Consider the following 25,274-nt stretch of genomic DNA (forward strand, 5'->3'; position numbering starts at 1 on the left):
CTCGCGATAGCAACTGAGCGTGATCTCACGGGCCTGTTGTGTCTGACGAGAGTCGCTGCATGGGGGGGCTTTGCTTTATGTCATCAGGAACGGAGCGAGAGGTGCGTCTACGCCGCTGTTTCTCACGCTTCTGCGGCGTCTTCCAGACGTTTCTTTCCAAATACACTCGTTTAACGACCTCGCACGAGCGCGGGATTCTGACGGGGTCCTGAGGATGATGATGCGGCGGTGTTGTTGTGCTCGCGTGCAGCTGAGGAGACAGATGGACAGTAGCACCGTCGATGAAAACGGCTCCATACCTCTCTAACTGGTTGTCTTGCCGCACTAGCCGTTAAACTCCCGCAGTCGAGAGCTTCTTGGAGATGGATATGTGGACGTCGAGCGGCAGCAGGGCCTCCGGATGGCGAACAAACCGCGAGGATTTGTAGCCTGCTAGCTAACGATAGACAGAGAAGAAGAGCGCAGTCACCGTGTGAGGGGGATGATGAGGAGCGAGCTTCAGCCCTGAGCTTTCACCAGGAGGAAGATCAGGCACAGATCCGGTTCTCTGATGAGCTCGTGTCGCTCTCCGGAGCTGCTGGACCTCTAGCCGTGACTGTTCACTGATTGAGACACTAGCTCGGTTCTTCTCGCGTCTGTCTGTCACAGTCAGCGGAGATGGATAAACTCACCATCATTTCAGGATGTCTCTTTCTGGCTGCGGATATCTTCGCCATAGCGAGCATAGCCAACCCAGACTGGATCAACACTGGCGAGTCAGCAGGTGAGATCTCTGAGGTATCATGTCTTCAGGTGTGGGGACTGCATGCATCACTGAACAGACGTTGATTTCATGTCCTGCTTGCTCCTTATCAGTTTTCAGGATTTTGACAAACAAGTCTTCTACTTCGAGATCGCATTTTATTGTACAGCTGCTCTTTATAATAACTAGCATTAATGTCATTAAGAAAAATGCTGAACAGATCAATAGTTCACGTGAGTGTAGATGAAGCTTTGATTCTTGTGCATACAAATATGATTATATAGAGACATAAACCACTGAGCTGGAAATCATTACTAAATTAATATTTACTGTCGCTCACAGGATTTAAAGTTTCATTTTCAGGCCTTTAATGCTAAAAACAATCAGTATTGTTACAATATAGAATGGTTTGTATGTAATATTTGTCTTTTTTTTGCAGATCACTACTGGTTTATATAATGAAATATGAAACATTGTAATCTCATTTAAATATAAAATGTAAAAATTTGTTTTTTTTTTTTGTCAATTTAAGCTCAATTATTAAACATTTATCAGACTTCATTTTGTGAGTAAATCCACTGTAAAAGCATGTTAGCAATCATTATGAAGGGATCAAGCATTGCAGTTGAGAATTGCATCACGATTCTTTGGTAATGTTTGACCACATCACAGTCATCTGAGCACTAACATCTCTCCAAGTCCAGTTACATCAGGGCCTCCATGTCAAGGTGTTCACCTGCCGTGTTTTGGTTATTTAGCAGTTTTATGTGGCTCTACACTGTTATTAATCGTTTAAATTCATGACAGTGTCTTCAGATGTCCATGTGTCTGTTGATAAACAGCTGCTCTTTGTTCAGCACACATGACTGCTTGGTAAGTGGGTCAGCACGGGTTCAAGCACAATCCACTCAGTTCAGCAACAATCGCTGGCCTTGTGGTGTTTTCTTCCATGTCTTACATGCTGCGGCGGTGAATCAGGTGCTAAAACAAGCAGCCATGTGTACAGATCCCTTTGTGTCATTTTCAGCCATCCAGCACAAGAGACTCGGCACATGTTTCCTATTGAATTCATTCAGCCCACTTGTCTGAGGCTTTCTTATTGTCTGGAGAAGGCATTGTTGTTCCATGGCTATGAAACCAGTGGTGAGTTATTATTATAGGTGACTATCATTCAGAAAACATAATAAAAATGTTTTTCATATAGTGAATGAATCAGTTTAGCGACATTGAGATACATTGCGTTAAATGATGTTGTTTAAATGACATGTTAGCACATTGCACACCAAATTATCATTTATCTAATGTATCCGGTGTCTGTTTTACTTTTGAGGATTTATTAATTTTTTTTTTTTTTCTAGTTCTCAGTGGTAATTTTTAGTATAGATTTCAAAATTAGAGTTACACAACACTTTTGCATTTTATAGTCCTTTTTATACTCAAAAGTTATTAAAAAACGGATGATGGATCGCACACACAAACATCTCTCAGACTCTTCAGTAAAGTCTGTTGGGAAATAAAGGTTCTGACACACACACACACTCTATATATTATATAACTTATATGCAATATATACATTACAGTATGCTCTATATATATTAATTATTATTATTTTTGGTAGTTCTCGTTCTCTGTGGTAATTCTCATTATAGAATTCAAAACAAAAGTGACATAACACTGTCATCTTATAGTCCTTTTTTTGCACTGTTATAAAACGCGTTATGAAAGTAGATGATTGATAACACACACACACACACACACACACACACACACACTTATCTCTGGTAACTGGTAAAGTGGATTGGAAAGCCCTCTTGGTTTTTTCAGATTGTGCTGAAGACTTCAGAGTTCATTGTTGAATGCGTGGCTGTGTGTAGTTGAATGAGCTTCTCTGTGAGCCATTGTCCGGTAGTTTCCTTCCTGTGAATGGGAAGATCATTAAAGTGTTGGTGGAGTCCCTGCCCTCTCTTTGATGTGGTCTGTGACCGGGATGAGGCAGAATAATTGGCTGACGAGACATTGTTTAGACTCTTTCACAGAAATCGTGTCTTTGATCTACTTTTGGACATTTGGATTAAAGGTTTGCAATTGGATTTTGTTGTTGTTTTGTTTTCTGTCATTGATTGTTTATTTTTCTCTGTCTTGATGGGTACACAAAGACACATTCTCTCAGTTCAAGAAACGTTTTTTTTCTGTTTGCTAATGTTATGCTCGTTATCAGTGTAAGTGAATCACTCTAATGGTGTTTATCCACTGCACAGCAGGGCCCGCTTAAACAATGGTTGAGGTTTCCAAGCAAGTGATGTGATGAGTAAACCGATCACTGTTTGGACTGTGATTCTGACGGCACCCATCCACTGCAGTGGTTCCATTGCTGAGCAAGTGATGGAAGGCTGAATTTCTCCAAACCTCTGAAGACACAAACTCATCTACATTTTGGATGGCTTGAGAGTGAGTCCCTTAAAGCTTTGATCCCTCAGATATCGGTGCTTGTTACAAATGAATAGACTTGCAACAAATTTCTCCTGGTAGAAGAAATGCTTTGCTTTGAAGTAGGGACAGAAGCAGAGCTGGCATACCACAACTAGGGCCCTATGATTTCCGCGATGCAGAAAACACGGCGGGAATCGCGGAATCCAGTCATAAAAACGGAATTAACATGTTATTGCGGAATGGCACGGAATTTGCCAAATTTTGAATGAATTAATCAAAAATACGTCATTGCACTTACATCAAATCACGATATGGACTAAGTAGTTATTAAGTAGGGCTGCTCCGATCACGATCGGCTGATCATTAATGCGCATCTCGTCAGTAAAGCCAGTTCTCTAATCAGCGGTAAATTCCATCAGGTGCGTGATTTCACATAGAGCAGCTGTTACTACACAGAGCCATTGTTAACTGAGAAGATGCGCAAATAAACACTGAAAATGAAGTGGATTTGCGCATCTTCTCAGTGATCGGAGCAGCCCTAATATTAAGCCGGAACAGTCTATTTAAATATGAATCCTGCATGTTCTGCATGTCTCTGTTAATGAATGGATCAGAAGCGCTTCTTCCTTTATTTACACACACTGAAGCGCGCGTGACACTCGCGGTGATTTCAGTGTCTGCTGTCTCACTAAATAAGACGTGAACACATGAACAACATCTCCAGAACTGCTCTGAGAGTCACTTCATGAGCATCTGACCGTTTTATTTGAGTAAAACTACACATACACATACATACACATAATCACATACACAGAACTGTAAAGGTACGTCAACCCGTCAAAATAAAAGTCTGTTTTTTTTAAGGTTTAATCACACAACATTTCTTCCATGTTTTATTTTTAATAGTAAATTCCCTTTGTTTACCAAAAAGTTAATTTTAATAATTAAAAGATAAATTAAATTAATGTTTTATGTGTTTAATGTTTAATGTGCATCTCAGAAAATGCTTTATTTAAAACCCCAACTGAATGGCACTTAAATGCACTTAATTAATCTGTCAACTTTATTGTAATTGTTCACAGTACAAGTACAGACAGAGAAACAATGGGTAATAATTAAATGTTTATTTTTGATGTATGCATTGCATTTTATGCATTTAAAAAATAAAAATAAAAAATTCTAAAAAAGGAAACTTAGTTGTTCATTTTAAGAGACCCAGGAGTCTTATTTTCTCTTGCATAATTAATATTGCACTTAATTAAGCAAAAACACATTTTATCCAATTACTCAATTAATCGATGGAATATTTGGTAGAATACTCGATTACTAAAATATTTGATAGCTACAGCCCTAGTGTTGACACTGACAAAAAACACTTGCGTATTATTAAGAAATTTAAAGACTTTTTTTTAGTTTTATTTTATTTTTTTTAAGTAAAATGTTTAGCCTTTAGCATCTGGAGCCTTTTTAATGAGTCAATCTGCAGAGACTTAGAAAACGCTCGCCTTTTAAATTCCCCAGGATTTCACATTTACAACATCAGCAGGGTGGAAAAACAACAGTAAAGTCATTTAGATGTCCAAAAGTTTATTAAAAATGTAGAAACCGCACATCAGATTCTCTGCTTTTGTTGGCAGTAGCCAGTGCTTTGTTTGGACTGCAGTGATGCAGTCTGCATTTTTGCAGTTTTGTATTTGCACAGTTTTTTCTGACCATTTATTCACTTTTCTGTCCAGCCATCATAATTTGCTTCAGCGAACGGTTCAGGTGTGTTTTGTTGTGTATCACAGTCTGTCAGTTGAGACATCTGTATTCAGAGACGTGGATCCAGCATGCATCTTCAGACAGAGGTTTCTAATGAGGGGAGTCAAAACAGGACAGAAAATAGCTCTGTTATCCACCTTATTCTTCCCGTTGGAGTGAGCACAGCCATTTGTAGTTTTTTTTTTTTTTGGGGGGGGGGGGGGGGGGGGGGGGGTCTGGCTTTCATCCGCTTCCAGCTATAGTGTCCCTCGAACCCTAGCTGAACAAATGGAGATCTGTTTGATTGGCGTTTACTGCTCCGATTCACATCTGTGGGGCCAGTGAGACCGCTGTAAGGATGGTTGGTTTGTGTTTCTACACGTAGAGATGGGTAATTATGCAGCGGAGACCTTCAAAATCAACCCAAGAGCTCGCAGCGACCAAACACAAGACATTGGTGTTCGTGACATTTACAAAATGAAAAAAAAGCCTTCGGAGCCTTTTATTCCCAGAGAAACCCTTGGAGTGAGAGGAATGATTAGTGATGGCACACAGTGCTCATTTCACTCTCAGGCAGGGAGCTGATTGTTTGGAGCTTGTTTTAGAGGTGTCGACGGCGTTTAACAGTCCTGTTTCTGTTTGCAGAAAAACAAGCGCCCAGCTAGAAATGCCACCTCCTCCCACTGTTTCTGAAGCACTTGCTCATGCAGAACTAAATATGACTGGAGGATGTGTTCAGACTTTCTCTCTGAGCTGATTGTAAGGGGGAAATCTGCAGATGTTGTTTCTTAAACTGGGATGACATTAAGAAAACACTTTGAGTTTAGTCATATTGTTATTGAAAATTCCATATAGGTGTCTTGACATGTATTATATACAAATGCCTGACGTGAACCTGTTCTTCCTGCTATCTGTGCAAGGTATCACATAAAGTACATCTGAGTGGATGACCAAAGTACTTAATTTAATGATCAGTGGAAAACCTGTAATTAGACTTGGGAAAGACCAATTATCCAAGAAAAATAATTCAAAACAATATTGCCCACTGGATGTGATGATAACAGCCGTTTTAAGGGTGTGTTAATATGGACAAACATATGTTTTTTTTTTTTTTTACTACACAATATTTAGATGCTGTTCATCTCAAGACGTTTGGTTCATTTCCATTCTCTTCCCGTCAGTTCATCTGTTGCCCATGTTCACTCTTTTGCCCTCTTCGCTTCATAGAGACTGAACTGACAGCATAAATGCAGCGTTAGAATGACAAAAATGAGTTTCAAACCTCTCTCACTTTCTTACTGCTGAGCCCTGCTTTTATTGGAAGCTGAGAACATAATCAAATTATAGCAAATATTTCAAAAACAGGCATGTGAAAGGGGCAGACCATTACTAGATGTTTGTAAATGCCCGGCGTTCCAGTTCTGAGGAAACCCCTGGAGCTTTCCTAAAGGGATAGTTCACCCAAAAATGGAAATTCTGTCATTTAATGACTCACCCTCAAGTGGCTCCACATCTGTAAGACCTTCGTTCATCTTCAGAACACACTTTAAGATATTTTTGAGAGCTCTTTGACCCTCCCATAGACCGCAGTTGTACTAGCACGATCAAGGTCCAGAAACATAGTAAGGACATCCGTATAATAGTCCATGTGACATCAGTAGTTCAACCGTGAGGGACAGGGTTATATGTGGGCCTGGTTATTTTGTCCCAGTCATTGTCATTCACTGAGCTACATACTGAGGAGCTCTTAGAAAAGGATGTTATGAAAAGGACTGACGTGCTCTCAGCAATGCTTATCTGAACAAGAAGTGACTGAGAGACAGACCTCTTTAAAAGTGAAGAGGCCGGTCGCTTTACAACACTGACTCACAGCTGCTTGAGAACATAATCTCGCTGACCCTGAGCTGTTCTGGGGTCTTGCTGCTCCAAGACTGACCCTGTTTATTTCCTTAGTTAATGTTCCTCTTTTATCATTTATAACTATTCGTTTATGTTATTGATAAATTGATAATACTAGGGATGCACCGAAATGAAAATTCTTGGCCAAAACCGAAAACCGAAAAAGAGAAAACCAAGGCCGAAAACCGAAACCGAAACACCGAAAGAAATTATGCCAATTATTAGTACCATTGCATTTATTGCTATGACCGTGTACTAACTTTACTAAAATTAAGACATTGCAATTGCATAACTTAATATTAGTTTCAAAGATAATTACAATTACATAAATTATTTAAAAACAAAAATACATAATTAGAAATTATGCAAATATTTATTAAGCACATTGCAACAATGCACAGTATAAAATAAAATTCAAACTAAAATGTATCCCACTCATGTGAATATTAAATAATAATGTACAGGCCTACTGGCCTGCAGAAAGGTTTTAAAATGAACTGGTCTCTCATAAAAACAAAGTGCATTTAGGAGAAGTGCATTCGAAATTGTTCTCTGTAGGACTAGAAAGTGCATTACTTCTCCAGTACAGGCAAGAGGGTTATCACTTCTGCAGATGGGGACTTCAGACAGATAACCATCTAGCTGTTGAGCAGTTGAGCTTGTCATCTGCCTGACATTTGAGAAATATTTGAGAGAGTGTATTTAAATAGGGCCAGGGCATAAATAAACATTTTTATCAAATTAAAGCAGAAATCTAGCAGAAATATGGCTACGATCTTATATTATGTATGTATGTATGTAGCGGATCATTTCTCGTGCGCGCTGCCTTATTTCTGCATCCAAGTAATGGTCTTTATAACGCGGATCAAGCACATTCGCGATGAAGTGCAGAGGATCCGAAAAGATCTCAGTGAGACGTGTGCTAACAGACTCTATAAGACTGTACTTTTCTTTGTTTTCACTTCGTGGTCCGTCTCAATCTCTTTGTTAGGAGACGCTTTAGTGCTGCGAATAAAGGAATAAGAAGAGAGAGAATGTTCTCACTGGTGTGAAGTAGGGCTGTCGCGATAACCGCAAAATTATAATACCGCGCTATTGACAAGCAAACCGCAGAGGAAAGATAGCAACCGCAGAAACCGCGGCAACCGCAGTGTTCAGGTTTTTTTTTTTTTTTTTATGAGGCTGTGGCCTTATTGTTTTTTTTTTCAATTTGTCACTGTGCATTCAATGTTAAATAAATTATATTAATGATACAATATGGTCACGACTGTAATTTTCTCGTGAGCCGTTGTAGCTTTATGGTGCTTCGTTAGTTTTGAATAGGCCGGCTGAAATGATGGGAGGCGCTCGATCTCGTCCCAAAACCTAATGTCACGTTGCCAGTTTGGGAACATTTTGGCTTTCAACCCAATGAAAAGGACGAGCCAGCGAATATAGATGAACCGATATGCAAAATGTGCTGCAAAAATGTTTCCTGTTACACTGCAATACATATAATTTGAGGTCATCGGGACATTCTAAAACGCTTAACGGGAAAAACGCTTAATGTGGTTTAATGTACCAATACAGTGATATTAACAGACCAAACTCACTAAACATCATACTAATAAAGTATATTATCTACAAAAATCAGATGATCCCTGAATATGAATTCAACGCGTTAAATAACACGTTAAGCCTTTTCCTCTCATAGAAAACCATCTTAACCAGGCTTAACGTGTTATTAAACGACTTGCATTCATATTCAGGGATCATCTGTTTTTTTGTTTTGTTTATGTACATTGTATACTACTTTATTAGTATAATGTTTAGTGAGTTTGGTTTTTAAAAATCACTGTCTTAGTACATTAAGCCACATTTAAGCGTTTTCTATATAAATAATTCTATAAATAACGGTTTTCTATGGGAGGAAAAGGCTTAACGTGTTATTAAACGAGTTGCATTCATATTCAGGGCTCGTCTGATTTTTTATAGATAGTATACTTTATTAGTATGATTTTTAGTGAGTTTGGTCTGTTAATATCACTGTTTTAGTAGCCTACATTAGGCCATGTTAAGCGTTTTCGAGTGTCCCCTGTCATCCAGCGCAGCTGCCCCCTCAAGCATCAGATCGCGGAGCAACATCAAAAAGAACAGCTGAGACCGGCCGACAGTTAGGAGTAGCTGAAGCCTTTGCGAAATCTGTAAAATACAGCCGTGAAAGTATCAGGCATACCTGCTGAAGTCACGGACAACCTCTGCGTCAGTGCCCATACCCAAGAGAGCGTGAGCAGATAACGAGCTCACACGCGCTATCTGCTTGAGGAGTGCATCGACTCCAGCGCGAATCCACTGTCCTGGTGGGCCAGCGGTGACGCGATAATCAGTCTAGATTTCCGCTGCTGTCCAAAGTCGCGCGCACATACATGTAATACATGTTAGAACTTGATTTCTTAAAAAAAAAAAAAATATTGGAAAACGCATGTTCTTGTTGCTGTTTGGCATTTAACAATAAATAAAAATGTTTTAAAACTCTGTGTCTCTCTGTCAGTTATGTGATATGTGTATCTATATTCTGAAATGACAATTAAAAAAATGAATGCACTAGTTTTGGATTACCCTTGAAAAATAATGACCAATACTAATACTAACTTTCCTCTGTACTCTTGAAGGGATAGTTCACCTTCAGTTGCTGCTCCCCATAGTAAAATAAAAAACACTGAGTAAGTCAACAGAGACCAGATAACTGATGGTGAACTATCCTTTTAACCAATGTTTTATGATCTAATCTAGTCATGTCCTGAATTTTAGTTGTTTCATGGTTAGTGTTATGATATTAACAACACATGGCACTGTATGAACTGCATGCTGATCAGCAGTACTGAATAGTCGTTTAGTTCTACTGCTAATGCTGAAAGTCTGGGTTTGTCACATTTGAATAGTTTTAGGATCCACTTGACTTGACAACACTATACATTATTACAAAATAATGTGAACACCCGTTATTAAAGTGATTTATAACATCTGTGCAGACTACAGTGGAAAGAATTCTGTGTATTATCTAGTTTGTTCAACACTTGTGTGTCAAATGGGTGACTTGATAGACTTCCAGAAAGGGAAAAAATCGTGGAGGTCTGTTTAGTAGGAGTATTTGTAACCCTAACAGCCAATTTGTTTTGTTGTTTCATGATCATGCCTTAATCTTGATAGACTTAATCAGTGAAGAAGAAAAGTGGGCAAAAAACAGAAATGAATGATAGAGACCATCGATCACGAAGAAGGACCGTGTCCAAACAACTCAGAATACGTCATTTGGACTTATTTTTTGACTGGAAGAAATGTTTTTGTCATTACATGGAGAGTAAATTAACAAAAAGGTACTGTTGTACTGATTTTCAGGTATCGGTTAAAAAGTGAAAGGTACCCAACCCTAGTTAGGGTTAGAGTCAGGGTTAGCACCAAGATGAACTTCAACATCCGCCCTGGACGGGTAAATCCCCTGAAGAGAAACCAATGTGGGCAGTTTTAAAGAGCGCGAGAAGCAGTTCCCTCCACCAACATCTCTGTAGCAATTGACCTTTCGCAAAGACCCACCCCCCTTAGTTTCTGTTGCCATGTCTGACGAGCCATGGCACTCTCACGCCACACATCATGTTCTCACGCAGTGAAAAATACATCAGACAAGGCAGAGCAGGTTACTTCTGGTATGAAACAAAGTCTCTTTTTATTTGTTTTGGAAATTCAAACAATGAATACCATTTTGTGGCTGTGTGGTAAGTCGTGACGGATCACTGTAGCTAGAGGAGGCATTTTTCTTTTGGTGGTGTGTAGTTTGTCATCAACTGTTAAGTCTATTGTTATTATTCTTTTTTTTTTTTTCAAGTTTTGCTTTGGTAAAATCTCGTAATGCTTCCAGCAATGAATACATTTTCCTTGTGTTCACTGAGGGTTCATCGCGGGCACAGGATGTGTATGCATCTGTGTGCATCTGAGAGGATTCAGTGCGTTAAAGAAGAAGAAGCCTGTAGCGGCGCATGCGGCCTCCTCTTTCCACCCACCAGGGTTCAGAGGCTGTTTGACTCATCCAGCACTCCAGATCTCCAGAGCTGATGAGAGAACAGCTCTGCTCAGGAAGAGGATGCATTCGCTCCATTTCCTGTTGTTCCACACACAGACTGTGAACAGGAGAGTGGTCCAGACTGTCTAAACCTGTCAAGTTTTTCAAAGGTTACGAGTGTTTACTGATTTATGCAAACAGTGGCCACTTATTGTGAGAGAAACCCCTCCCTCCCTCCTTCATAGCTTCTTCACCAGTGGCATAGTTGTTGAGTATTATTCAATGAAGTTAACAATAGGGGAAAAATGATAAAAAGGGTCACTTATAGAATGAAGAAATAATTACAAGCAATAGAACAAGAGTGCTTGAAGTTTATGTATGTATTTTTTGTCATTGTTTGACTGAAAGGTTTATTCCGTGCATCATTGTCCTTCCAAGTTGGGCATTCATTATTATGACATGTATATTATTGAAGTTAAAAAAATATCTCTGTTTATATTGAGCAGGTGCAAACTAAAGTTTTCATGAATTCAAAATTTGTGTCTGAGCAGCTTTATGAATGATTTACTAAAAAATCATTCTGCTTGTGTTTCATGAATGAAGCTCATTATGTGTATTATAGATCCATATTTCTGCCATCTTTCATATCGTAATGCTACTTATGTCGTCACGACACAGCAACTTGTGTTTTTCCACTTGAAAGTACAACTTGACTTCGTTACTAGCTATGTTTCCATCCAGAGTTGCCAATTTAACTTGTGCAAAATGGGAACATCTGCACCGTTTCCATCCAGCGAGACGAAGCAAACAAGATCGTCACTTCCCGATAAACTGGCGACAATTGACACTTAGAAAAAGCTACCACTGTGGGCCTTTTTTCGTACATAATTACTTGTGCCTCAGAGCATGCAGACGAAATGAAACGGTCATGTTATCTTGCTTTCGGAGGAGGATGCCTGCTGTTTGAGAATGCAGTCGCGTAAGAAAACACAACTTTGACAACAGACTTTGACTTTTTTCAGAATAAACAAAGCAATATTTCAGATCTTGTGCAATAAGATCAGTCCTCTGTTTAGTCCATTGTGCAAAGTCACAGACTTCTTTGATGCGCATCATGAAATTTTTTCGTTTGTTTATCCAGATGTGTTGTTCTAGATGATGCCGTCTCTGTGTGTGCGCATGTGTTTTGGGAAAGAGCTCGGTGAGATTGTGCCCTGTGATTGCGAGTGTCTAAACTGCAGTTGTGGGTGCGATTGCGTCCGTGTTGTCTTTCTCTTTAGTGTAGCGTAGCGTGCCAGCTGGTTGTAATGATGGAATTAGATGGTGAAGTTAGGAATCAGCGGGGGATTGGTGGGTGATGAGGGAAATGTTTACCGGATGCACACACTAGTCATTATCAAGCCCTTTAAAGGCTTTCTTCCCACCAATACTTCTTTCCCTTCATCTAACTTGGGCTTAAACTCCAAGATCTGTTTTACATTTGCAACCTTGTAACAGCTCATGATGATAAAGCCAAGCATGAATCAACTTTCTTGCTTTATAAATTGTGAAAATCCTCTAGAGCTTGTAATGCAGATGAACCTATTTTGCCCTAAGAAAAATGAATACATCTGGTTATTGAACTAATTTAATTCTTAGTGCTATGCTGTGTACTCTGAACTATATATTTTTTGTGTAAAAAAAAAGTCAAGTCAAATCAGATGGCTATAATTAGAAAATTATGTCACCGCTTACTTGCCCTTGTGTTGTTCCAAACCCATAAGAAATGAATTAATCTTCAAAACACAAATACAGATATATTTAATCAAACCTGAGAGATTTCAGACCGTCTATTGAAAGTCTATTTACCCAAAACTCTGATGCTTCAAAACATTCGTGAAGAGAATTAAATCCACATGAATTGAGCAGTTCGGTCCAGGTTTTCTGAAGAGGCACGGTCACTTTAACAGATTTAATTTGGGCTTTGTTCACATATAAACATTGATCACCAAACATAAACAGAAGCGCAACCGTTTGGTTCTTGCAGAAGCTTATTTTTTCTCAAGGTCTGTTCACAGGCACATGAATGTTCAGCACAAAAACTCAATCTGAATTTTAGTATGCAATTTGTCGGTTTAGACCAAATGCTTAAAGGTCCTGTTCTTCGTGATCCCATGTTTCAAACTTCAGTTAGTGTGAAATGTTGTTGTTAGAGTATAAATAATATCTTTAAAATTAAGCTCAAAGTTCAATGCCAAGCGAGATATTTTATTTAACAGAATTCGCCTACAACGAACGACCCGTTTGGACTACACCCCTCTAGTTCCTGCAGTAATGACGTCACTAGAACAGTTTTTTGATTAACCTCCGCCCACAGGAATACACAAAAAGGGGGCGTGGTCTTGTGGCGCTCCGACGCAGAAGAGGAAGAGCTGCGCTTGTGTTTGTCTCCATGTCGTCAAAACGCTGTTATTTTCATCTCAGAGTCCAACCATCTTTGTTTGGGCTTCCCAGGGACGCTGTACTTGGAGATTAATGGTTACAATTTATGTTTAACTCTGTTCCCGAAAATTATAATCCACATGTAAAACTATGTGCAGCACATTTTGCCGAGGACAGCTTCCTCAATCTCAATCAGTTTAATGTCGGATTCACACAAAGATTATTCCTGAAAGATGGAGCAGTTCCCTCTTTTTCTGGAGAAGGCATTGTTTATGGACCACAACGGGTAAGTGTATTTTATTATTTAAGTTGGTGCGTTTAACAGTTTCTGTAACTTATTACACAAAGGGCAACACTGTTTAGCTTTGTTAACTAGATGTTAGGGCTGTGCAAAAAAACGAATGCGATTTTCATGCGCATCTCGTCGTCAGTAAAAACGCTCCTGTGAATATAAGTACATCTCCAGCACGTGTGTTCAGATCAGGATTGCCAGGTTTTCAAAACAAATCCTGCCCACTTGCTTCTCAAAACTAGCCCAATAGCGTTTCCAGGAGGGCAGCGTGCGCTCAGCTGCTGTCGAATCACAACACAGGAACCGCTGGCCCAATCAGAACTCATTACGTATTTCTGAAGGACGGACTTTATAGAACAAGGAAGTCATCAGCCCATTTTTATGACAGTGAAAACAGTGGTATACAGATAGGTGAATTGTGTGAAAAATACTGTGTTTTTACATGCGAAACATGAACATGTTATATTTTTTACACTGTAAACACAATAAAAGCTTAAAAAAAACATGAAAAACATGACCTTTAACAAACCTGCAGAAGGATCCCCCTGCAGGGGATTCTTGCCCTGACAGTAGGTGGCGCTTAAAGCTGAAATGTAGCATTTACTCCAAAGCACAACAGTATTTAGCTACATGTTTTCAAACAACTGTTCAGACATTTGTATTACAAGGATTTTTCCTCTGCTGTTTAATGTTGCATACTCTGTTCGTAAGTTGTCGTTTTTTGTAACGATAGTAGCTCTGGGCATGAGAAAGAGATCAGAACATGTTTCTATAAAACAAAACAAAATGTCAATCTAAACAAACGAAATAATAGCCGATCATTCAAATTAGAGTGTTTATCACATCAAATATTCATCTTTGTGCGAACAGGCCTTCAGAGGTCAATTCCAAACCAAACCGCTTTATATTGGTACATGCGGTAAATGTAGGCCTGCTTGTTAAAGGTTCAACAAACTTGAATCAAATGTAGTTGCTCGCTCACACCAAATTCCAAACCGCGAGGATTCCTGTTCAGATGGCTTCATTTTGCCCACGGAGTTTCACCATATCTGGATAAATGTGACCGCTGATGTAAGGATGTCAAGGCGTAATGTGAATTCTTCCCCTAAGTGAACCCTGGTTCAGTGATGCATTTGAAGTTCTCTTACAGCTCCTCTAGACCTGCTCTTGTAAATTGACAGACCGCACGGCACCAGTCTGAGTATCAGCGCCAGCAGGTGCACTCATCAACACAGAGCTCTGGATGCCATTGTGCTTGCCACATATCAAAATCATGCAAATGTTGTATTTTACTCCAGAGAGCTCAGCAGAACGAGACTGCTGCCAGATGTAAGCTCAACCAGTGACCAGTCTCTTAAACTGATTAAGTGCCTCCCTTGTTTTTCTGCTCGATAAAGGGATCCTACGCACTTTAAGACCAAAAGGCCAAAATGCTTGCCAGCGTGGGCATAAACAAACCTCCCAGTCAGGCTGGAATGCAGCGAGGCCTTAAAATGTGAGACAATTTTCTTTTCTGCCAAGTCTGGGCTAATGCAGCCCTAAACATAGACTGTGACTTCAATGATATAGGAGTTTACACCGTTAAAGCATGAACATACCATACGTGTTAAGACTGGCTCACACTGCAACCAAACACATTAAACACTTGTGTGGATGAAGTCCTGCTTGGTGCACTGTAACAAGAAGCTTTATACATGTTCTTATTGTTTTTATCAGTTAATTTTGGGAATGCAATTAATGCATTCATTTACTAAAATAACTTAATCATTAATTGTATGTGCAACCTCTAGTCCAAACACATTAACCTTGTGTATGGTCTTAACTGGATGGTGTGACTGATCCCCACAGGTTAATGTACAGTCTCTTACTGGTTAATCTGTTTGGGTGGCCATGTGTGTAATCTGACTGTAAGCAGCTATGAGGGTTTAGCTGGCTGTGAAGACAAGTGTGTGTAAAGAGTAAAGTAAGGCACCATGGTTTACAGGCACTAAAACTACTGTCATCCCAATATTCTAATGGTACGGTGGAGGGATGTTATTATTTTGTTCATATCAGTCCCTGTCCCAGACAACAGTGTGCATTCAGCACATTGCAGCTGTTCAGCCGGTGAAATGTAGTTTAAATCAATGTAAATGTCAGTCTTGAAATGCTTTTTTCTTGCCTGAACGATCCTCAGGGACTGTGTGTCTGACAGCTGCACTGTGTTTTTCTGCAGAAAACAAGCTCTGAACTTTATACTCAACGGCTGTGTTGTCTCCTGTGTGCCAGGTTATCGTTTAGTCCGTAGCTAAGAGTCTTTCTTTTTTCTCCATTCCTGATAAAGAGCAGATCCTGCCAAGCACCCTTCAGGTTTTCGTGGGTTGAATGGGACTCACACGTCACTGATGTTGTTGTATTTGATTCCAGGAGCTCTTACTGTGGGGCTGGTTCGTCAGTGTCAGACCATTCACGGACGCGATCGAACCTGCATCCCCCCTCGACTCCCTCCAGAGTGGGTCACCACGCTCTTCTTTATCATCATGGGCATCATCTCCCTCACGGTCACCTGCGGCCTGCTGGTGGCCTCGCACTGGCGCCGAGAAGCCACGAAGTATGCCAGGTGGATCGCCTTCACAGGAAGTGAGTGACTCATTTCATATTTGTTTTCCTTCTTGTCTTTTTTGACCCGCCCACCAGAGATGTGAAGTGTGTAGGTTCAGTGCACCAGTGATGTTGCTCCCAATTTAGAGAACTTGTTCTCAAATTGGGTACAGAACCTACACTCCTTTTTTAACCTATACACAGAGCATGATGAAACAAGTCTGTGCATGTGTCCTGTATAATGATAAATATGGATGTTGACCATAAATATGTCTACATCTGTTGTACTAGGTATACTGAGGATTAAAGGGGACTGTAGTAAAGCATTAAAAATAACAGACATTTCAGAACATACTAAGTTCACATACCTGAAAACAATACTTAATAAGAATGTGTGTTCTGTGTCAGAATGTCTGTTTTTGTTTTGATCGGTCTGATTCCACACACTGCCAGTTCACACAGCAGTATTTCGACACCACAGGATGCCAGCTGGGGAAAAACCCAGCGTAGGGCAGCCATGGAAGTGAGCCAGAGATCATAGATTCTACCCAAACATAAAACAATAAATGACCGTGCTGCGTGAGATGAATACAGTTACTTTGAGATTTTCTTTTTTACATAGACTTATTTTTACATTAGATAATTAGACTTAAAAAGACGACGCACATTATTTCACACTCAGACCTGTTTCTCAGCCGGACATGCACATGCTCTAGACAAAATATTGGTTTTACCCCATCAAATGAGGTGTGGGTTCCCAGCTGTGGGGAGTATGTAAAGTCCATGAGATGGATGATCTGTGTGCTTTGGGCTTGAATGGCGCTGCTGAGTTGTGTGTTTCTGTCCAGTGTGTGTGTAACATCTGCTGTGTTCGCTCACTGGAGACACTATTAACTTTCTTTTCTATTCCTCAAGCTAGTTTACACATCCTTTGTGTATTCTGTAAAGACTTCCTCTCAGGACCAAGGGTAAATGAGCAGCAGCAATAGTGCTGTAAATTCATCATCTCTAGCGTCAGCCGAAGTGTCCGAGTTGTTGCACTAGGCTGTTGTTGGCACTGGCAGGGTGTTGCTATATTTTTTTTTAGCACATTGCTGTGTGATGGTTGTTGAGTAGTCAATTTGCTATTTGTCTATTTGCTTAGATATGGCTCCGGTTGCTCCTTCAAAGTCTATGCAAATTTGATCACCATTTCATCGCATGCAAGAAGTGAAAGAAGAAGAAGAAAAAACATTGGTGGGAGAAAGCCGACCCATTGCTAGTTAGAAGAGTTACAGCGTTCCTCTCCTGAACAAGCTGTAAGATTGAGGTTTTGTGCAGAGTCTTGAGTCTATCAAATAAAAGCTATTTTAATAAAGAGCTCCTGATTATGGCTGTCGTCTCGGTTTTGTAATCAAAAGCTCAGTATCTATAATCGGCACTGTAGTGTCACAATAGCCCATTACAGTGTGATTATGAAAGTCTTTCTCCGTTGTCTAATGGGTGGCATTGGCAGCTCTCACACAGAGATGCTGCTGAATGGAGAAGTCACTTCACCAAGCATTGCATACATAGTGACATGGTTGCCATGGTAACAGGAAAGAAATGGTCCCAGTTGTCCAGGTTCTGCTAACCGTGTCTGAACCTCGTGACTCAGTTGTCTTTTCTATCGCTTGCGTGTGGGCGGAAGTTACGCCGTTTAAAAGAGCATCAGCCCCCGGCTGGGATCACAACCTGGACCACCGGGGTCACATGTGAAGACCAACAACAATACAAATAAACAACCACAAAATGGTGCAAATCAAAAAAAATTTAATGGTGCTAATGGTTAAAAAAAAAACACATGGGTAGATTTATTTTTTTCCACGATGTAGCGAAAACATGTTTAAAATGTGATAAAATTCCAGAAATATCAACAAATCAAATCAAATAATCCCATGCATCATTTCTTTCATAACTCTCTCTAGATCTTTTACATTTGGCTCCACTAGCTTCTCCTCCAGTAGAGTTGGACGGCCTGCTTCTAATCCATTTAAAGCATTTTTCTCCGGGTGGGGTTAACACAGGTGTCTGGGCTAAAGCTGCCACTGGCCTCAAGCCTCCCGAACCTGAAAGAGCAGCTTTGTGTGAGTAACACAAGCCCCCTGTGTCCCCTCACTCCAGGCCCAGCTTGAGCAGGTCACGCTCCCGTCGGCTTCAGCGTATGGTGCGCCAGCGGGGACAGATGCAAATATTAGCTGCTGTCTTCTCAGACTATATATATATATACAGTACAGACCAAACGTTTGGACACACCTTCTCATTCAAAGAGTTTTCTTTATTTTCATGACTATGAAAATTGTAGAGTCACACTGAAGGCATCAAAACTATGAATTAACACATGTGGAATTATATATGGAATTATATACATAACAAAAAAGTGTGAAACAACTGAAAATATGTCATATTGTAGGTTCTTCAAAGTAGCCACCTTTTGCTTTGATTACTGCTTTGCACACTCTTGGCATTCTCTTGATGAGCTTCAAGAGGTAGTCACCTGAAATGGTCTTCCAACAGTCTTGAAGGAGTTCCCCGAGAGATGCTTAGCACTTGTTGGCCCTTTTGCCTTCTGTCTGCGGTCCAGCTCACCCCTAAACCATCTCGATTGGGTTCAGGTCCGGTGACTGTGGAAGCCAGGTCATCTGGCGCAGCACCCCATCACTCTCCTTCTTGGTCAAATAGCCCTTGATGCCTTCAGTGTGTATCTACAATTTTCATAGTCATGAAAATAAAGAAAACTCTTTGAATGAGAAGGTGTGTCCAAACTTTTGCTCTGTACTGTATGTATAAGTCATGTCACATCAACCTGATATGTATGTTTGTATTCATGTATTATATAGAATTTAGTTATACATTTAACTATTTAAATGCACAATTAATATTATTATTGTTGTATAAATATATAATTTGTTTAAATGTATTATTATTAAACAAACAGGCAAAGTTATATATGATAGTGTAATATCATTATATCAATGTTTATATCAGGCATCAGCTGTATTATAAAAATTCATCTGTTATCGGTGGTGGGTAAAATTGAGCTATTTATAATTGCAGACCAAATGACCGTGTTGACAACCGCAAACCCTGGGAACATCTATTCTGAATGATCAAGTCTTCAAACCTCTGGCCTGTTTGGTGTGAAACAGACCTCCACTCGACCGGAGTGATAACACTCAGAACGGGTTCATGTTAGCCTGGCAGAAGGGCTTTTAGTGAGATAAAACAGACCCCGCTAATAGATGCCTGAGTGCAGTCTCGGCTCAATCTTGGTGCCCATTAGTAAGATAATAGCATCTTTCAGCAGAATGCAGCTCTGCAATTAAACACGACTCGCCTCGAGAGAAGTGCACTGATCTGGCTGAGGCTCTGCATGTCGGCATTAAGCTTCTGCCTTTGCACATTTATTGCATAAACTATTTTCATCGGTCTCTGCTCTTAGACACACAAAGGAGAGAGTTAAGGAGATGAATGGCGACTAGGCTGCTGGACGAAAGGTCATGCCCTCGGCGCAGTATAAAAAAGCCACTTCCTGCTGTGGTAAATGCCAGTGTAAATGCATGGTGTTAAAAAAAAGAAGAATATGATCCATAAAAAAGGGGGTGCTTTTTTGAGCACAAAAACAAATATAATTGAATGGATAGAGGAAATAGAAACGAGTTTTGGCCCTGACACCAATTATGTTGCTAAAAGACCTATTTCTGGATAGATGGGTACAGAAATGCATTTGAAAGCCTACAATTTGGCTCTCTGCTTAATGATTCATCACAGCTATGCTGTATATTGTCTAGTATATGATGAACTCATAGACATCAATGATTCTTGGAAGGGATAGAAAGACAACTTAGCAGTTTCTTAAAATAACTGCAGACGTAGCTGTTAAAGAAGATCATAGAGGTTCAATCTGAAGATTGTCAAATCCCAATTTTAAGCCAAAATATGTAGGTTACATTTTTGACAAAATCCACAGGGACAAGAAAGCTTCCAGCAGCAAGCAGTTTGTCTCTCCACACTAGCCGCATTTCTACTGTCGGGCCAGTGCGAGCCAGGACTTAAAACGGACCGAGTGGGGCTAATAGCCTCGAGGCCAGAATAGCGCAGGGTTTCCACACCCTTTACACGCCTCTCAGGACAACTTCACGAAACCCCATCATTTTACCAGCAAAGTGAAGTTATCAGAAAACTAAGAAATAAGTCACTGGAACATGCGCGATCACAAAACGAACACGATAAAAGCGGCCGTGTGTTTGTATGCTTTGGTAGATATTTAAATTCAAAGCATCAATGTTTTACTATAGAATAGGTGATACATTGAGCATAATGAATTAATTTATCAGGACTCAAAATTAATAACACAGAAATAAATGTGTTTCTATTTTAATTTTAACGCTTATGGAAATAGCCTGCTTATTCAGTCGAGTCTGTTTCTGTTTATTTGTAGCCACAGTAGCCTATATACGTCACATGTAGAATGAATGATATCTCTATTTTTATAAAAGCTCCCGAACAAAAAACATTATATTTTTATGATGGGCCACGTGGAGCTAATCTCTCGAGACGAGGCTTGTGACAGATAATATAAGTTACTAAATAAATACACGATTGGGATAGAGAATAAGAAGCTGACGTCTGATTTCTTCAAGCGGTCATATTTACCATGTTTACTATGGTAATGTTAATGTTTAGCGTGCACAGTCTTTTGCATCGCTTATAAATATTTTTAGTGATTATAATTCACATCGAATCAAGTTATTTCAAACACTCGCTGATGACTGAAAGTGAGTTTTGAGCTCAACTTATTTAAAAAGTCTTTAATACTGCTGGTGTTATAGCGGTTATTTTTCTGAAATGATCCGCAGCGCTGAGCTCTCCAGATGGGGAGAAACTCCGCCTTTGTTCATAACCCCTCCTCTAGTCCCAGCTGGCCCGCTTTGGCCCAAGGTTTTCGTCGGGCCAAAAAACCCTGGCCGTTGGCCCCGAGGAAGCCCCAGCGAGGCACGATCAAGCCCCGGAAGTGACAGTGGAAACACGACTAGCCCTGGCACGCACTAGCACGCCCGGTTTAAGCTCGATAGTGGAAACACAGCTACTGAACGTAAAACTGCTGTTATGTTGTGAGATCTGAATTGAACGGAGACTGGATCCCCTCCCCCTTCAAAAGTGTCACCATGAATGATATACCCCAGCCAAACTTTTTATCATATGCTTCCTCAAGCCCTAATTCACATACTTGTTTCTCAGAAAAACAGTGCTACCGCCCGTGTTCTACTTTGGAATGTGTGTGTTCCATGTCGGAATGTCTGTGTTTTGCTCTGTGATTCTGCCCACTGTGAATTTACCCAATAGTATTTCAACACCGTGGGTTGGCAGTTGGTGGGGGAAACAGCATATTGCAGCCATGGAGCCAAAAATGAGTCCGCAATCGATCGCAGATTTCTTCCCAACCTAAAAAGCATTAGGTTGGCATCCATCTAAAAATCTCTATGACCAGAATCATATTAAAACATGGATAAATTAACTCATAAACTTATAGTGTATGGCTTGTCGGCTTTCTTTTGCAACTACGCTCATTCCTGTTGCATATCCTCAATCTGGCAACCCACTTAAGCATCCAGCCTGAGGAGGAGGGGGCAGGAGAAACAACTCTCTATTATCTTGACCTTGACTTTGAGGCTTATTTCAACCACTAGCTATCAATATTACATACTGCACCTTTAAATGGACTTCTGTTATTTAACTATTAAAGTAATCAAACACCTATATGTTTCTGGTGAAGTTGTGGCCTAATGGTTCGAGAGTCGGACTCGTAACCCAAAGGTTCGGGTTTCGAGTCTTGTACCAGCAGGGATTGTAGGTGGTGGAGTGAATGTACAGTGCTCTCTTCCACCTTCAATACTACGACTGAGGTGCTCTTGGGCAAGACACCGAACCCCCAACTGCTCCCCGGCGCCTCATCAAATAATGTGTGTGTGTGTGTGTGTGTTCACTATATCTTGGACTGGGTGATTTCACTGTATTTGTGATAACATGCATCATCATGTTCTTATACTTGAGAGAATTGGAGTGAGGTGATTTCACTCCAGCGCTTCTCTTTCTGCTTACAGTTGTGATGCATTTCGTGTTACTACAAAATGTCAAGAAACGGTTTCCTCTATCTCCACTATCCAACGAAGCCATACATCAGCTGTTTTGCGGTTTTGAGCATTGGCTGTGAAAGTACTGACGTAATCACATAGCCATCATCATCCCAAACATGTTTGATAAAAATCGGGGATGCCCCAATTTGTGTGCAAGCAGATCGGGAGGTGAGAGATTAGATCGATGAATGCCTCACACTACCAAATAATCCGGGATAGATCAAGGTGCTCAACAAGATGTTTGCTCTGATTTTTGGGAGGGGCTAAATCGAGCAAAAAATCCTGTAGTGTGAGCCAGGCTTAAGTAGGATTGACAGAGTGGTTGAACTAGATATTGCAGTCCAAATTCAAAATATTGGAGAGCGTTTTTTCACACGGCCCCTCTTCCTCAGACTTGGCACACACAGGTTGCCAGATTGACAACACAAACGGCAACAAGAGCACTTGACAATGAATTAAATTAAATACACTTTGTTTTCCACCAACTGGTTCCCCGGAATGGCAAGAAACAACTGAGTAAACTGGCTGTGGGCGGGTTTCACAAACCTAAACAAAGACCGACATTCTGGCCCAGAACTCACATTTTCAAAGGAGAATAACTGACCGTATTATTGTTTTTGTTTTTAGATAAACAAGTATGTTAACTTTAGTATGTTTCATAAATATCTGCAAACATATTATGGTATTTTTATGCTTTAGTAGAGTCAAAAACTTGACTGCATACAGCACCTTTAACACAAAATATGCTAAAATCATTCATATTCATTTCCCATGTCCTCTAATTTAATACTGATACTAAAATCATGATGAATGATCCATATGTTGGTCAGAGCTAACTGTATCTAATATAATTTATTCTGTGGACCTGCATAAATGAGTGATTCTGCCCTTGTTTTCCCTCCTCATTATTGTGTGTGTAAATTCCTGTATCACCTCTTTAGAGACGCTTTCTTTCTTTTTTTCTCTTTTACAGTGATCTTGTTTTGTATGGCCGCCCTCATCTTCCCAATAGGATTCTACATCAACGAAGTAGGGGGACAACCGTACAAATTACCCAACAACACCGTGGTGGGCTCCTCTTATGTACTGTTCGTGCTCTCCATCTTCTTCACAATAGTGGGGCTCCTGTTTGCGGGAAAAGTCTGTCTTCCTGGCTGAGGGGACGCTCCCAGGAGGGACAGCTGCGGTGTTCAAAGTTGAGACCGAGAGAAGCAGCACTCATTGAGAAGGGCCAATGACAGGGGGCGGTGGTTTATGGTAATAACTCATTAAACTGCGAAACTAAACAGACGATTACTGCACACACCTATATTCCCCTTCCTGGAAAGGACTGAGCGCATCCACAGCGACTGCTTCCAGTACTCCTTTACTTTGGAATATAGTTCATTTAAGTTTGCAGAGTTTCACACAATTGCGCCCCCTGCCTGTGTGGAGAGGAAAGACAAGAAATGGTGGCGAATGCGGGCAGCGACACAATGGACCGGGCGCTCAGTCCATCCAGAGGGGCTACAGCGGGACTCCCACATTCTCTCTAGCGGCCCGAGAGCTGGCCTGGACACTGCACGTTTACAAAAGAGGGAAAATAAAAAGGGAACAGTATTAAGAACAATTTTGCAAGCTACATGAGGCGAGCGCTCCAGGACTGCCGGTCAGGACCCTGCAAGGCTGTGCCTCGCTGTTACACGCTCAGATATTGATGGACGCGTCTCTGAATCTGACCTCATGCCAAAATAAAGTCCCGCCTGAGCTCACTTGAGCGTGAGGCGAGTTTAGCTCAGTCACAGGCGGATGTATTAGTACTTTGACTTTACACCTGCTCATCTCTTCTTGTTTTGATCTCTGGGTTTACAGAGCCCTTATTTGTTTGGTTTGATTTGCTAAGTTGCCATAAACCTGTTTTGATGTATGAATGCTAAGGGCATGAGTTTGGTTTTAGGGAGCAGTATATGCCATATAGCCATTTCAGTAGGTGAAGCACTACAGATGTACAAAAATGAACTCCTTACCTCATTATTTTGCAATTCAGAATTATTTTTCCCCCACCATGACAAAATATGTGCCATTTAAGTTATGTTCTGCTTTGGTCATGGACGTTTTGTTCAAATGCTGCGATCTTGGCAAATTATTTATATGACACTGAATAAAAAGGAACTCAAGAATGCTCTGTTTTTAATCCGTTCCCCATTTTGTAATGCAGATGTATTTTGTTGAGTGTCTCTACAGTGGAACAAAAGCAGAAGTGTTTGTTTATGATGGATGTGTGATATGAAGGTTACATTTTGCCCACAAGCTGTTGTTTTCAAAGTGTGTGTTGTTTTATTTGAATGTGCTTGTTTTGTTTAATCCACTTAAGAAAGGTCATGCTCACAGTCGCCTTTACATTCTTTCCTAAATTAATTTCATTAATGCTTTGAAAGACTGCATTTTCCTGGGAAACGGATGGCAGACAGGTAAAGTATATTTATTCAAATTTAAGATGATTCTCGTAAATATATGGGGTAAAAACATGCACCCTTTGTTGGAAGAATTGATTAGAAAAAAAATGTTTCTAAGAAACTCCCTCCTGCATTCAGGCAAGATGTGTACGATTTCTTTTGGCAAAAGATGTGACTCCGCATCGCACTGGGACCTAAATGAATGTGAACTGTGAGAGCGACGGTGGACAACTTGTGTGCTAAAGACTGCTTCTGCTTTGGATATTTTTGGAAACCCATCATAAAATGGAATAAAAAGGACATATAGTGGAATAAAAAGCTGTTATTTAAAAGGGAAGGTAACAAATGTATGAGTAACAGTATTATCTATCTAAGGATGTTAGCAGTCCTTGTGCACAGTTACTGTTAACAGATCTGTATTACTGACAGGACAGCTGTTTTCTCTGCTTCTCTCTGTTTCAGTATCTCACTGTATACAATAAAGGCATTAAAGAAGGCGAACTGCTTCAGTTCAACTGAGCTTTACTTCTTTAGGAATCCA

The 25,274-nt window shown here is 40.3% G+C and overlaps 1 protein-coding gene across 1 annotated transcript; it reads left to right on the forward strand.

Moving 5' to 3' along the window:
• Positions 1-9: 9 nt before the first annotated feature.
• Positions 10-23,598, forward strand: mosmoa (modulator of smoothened a). Its single transcript, XM_059557516.1, has 3 exons — positions 10-763; positions 15,970-16,182; positions 23,272-23,598. Exons 1-3 carry the CDS (start codon positions 658-660, stop codon positions 23,454-23,456), a joined length of 504 nt encoding a protein of 167 aa, XP_059413499.1. The 5' UTR covers positions 10-657; the 3' UTR covers positions 23,457-23,598.
• The last annotated feature ends 1,676 nt before the right edge of the window (positions 23,599-25,274 follow it).

The sequence above is a fragment of the Carassius carassius genome, chromosome 9 (genome assembly GCF_963082965.1).
Source record: "Carassius carassius chromosome 9, fCarCar2.1, whole genome shotgun sequence".
Taxonomy (NCBI): Eukaryota; Metazoa; Chordata; class Actinopteri; order Cypriniformes; family Cyprinidae; genus Carassius; species Carassius carassius.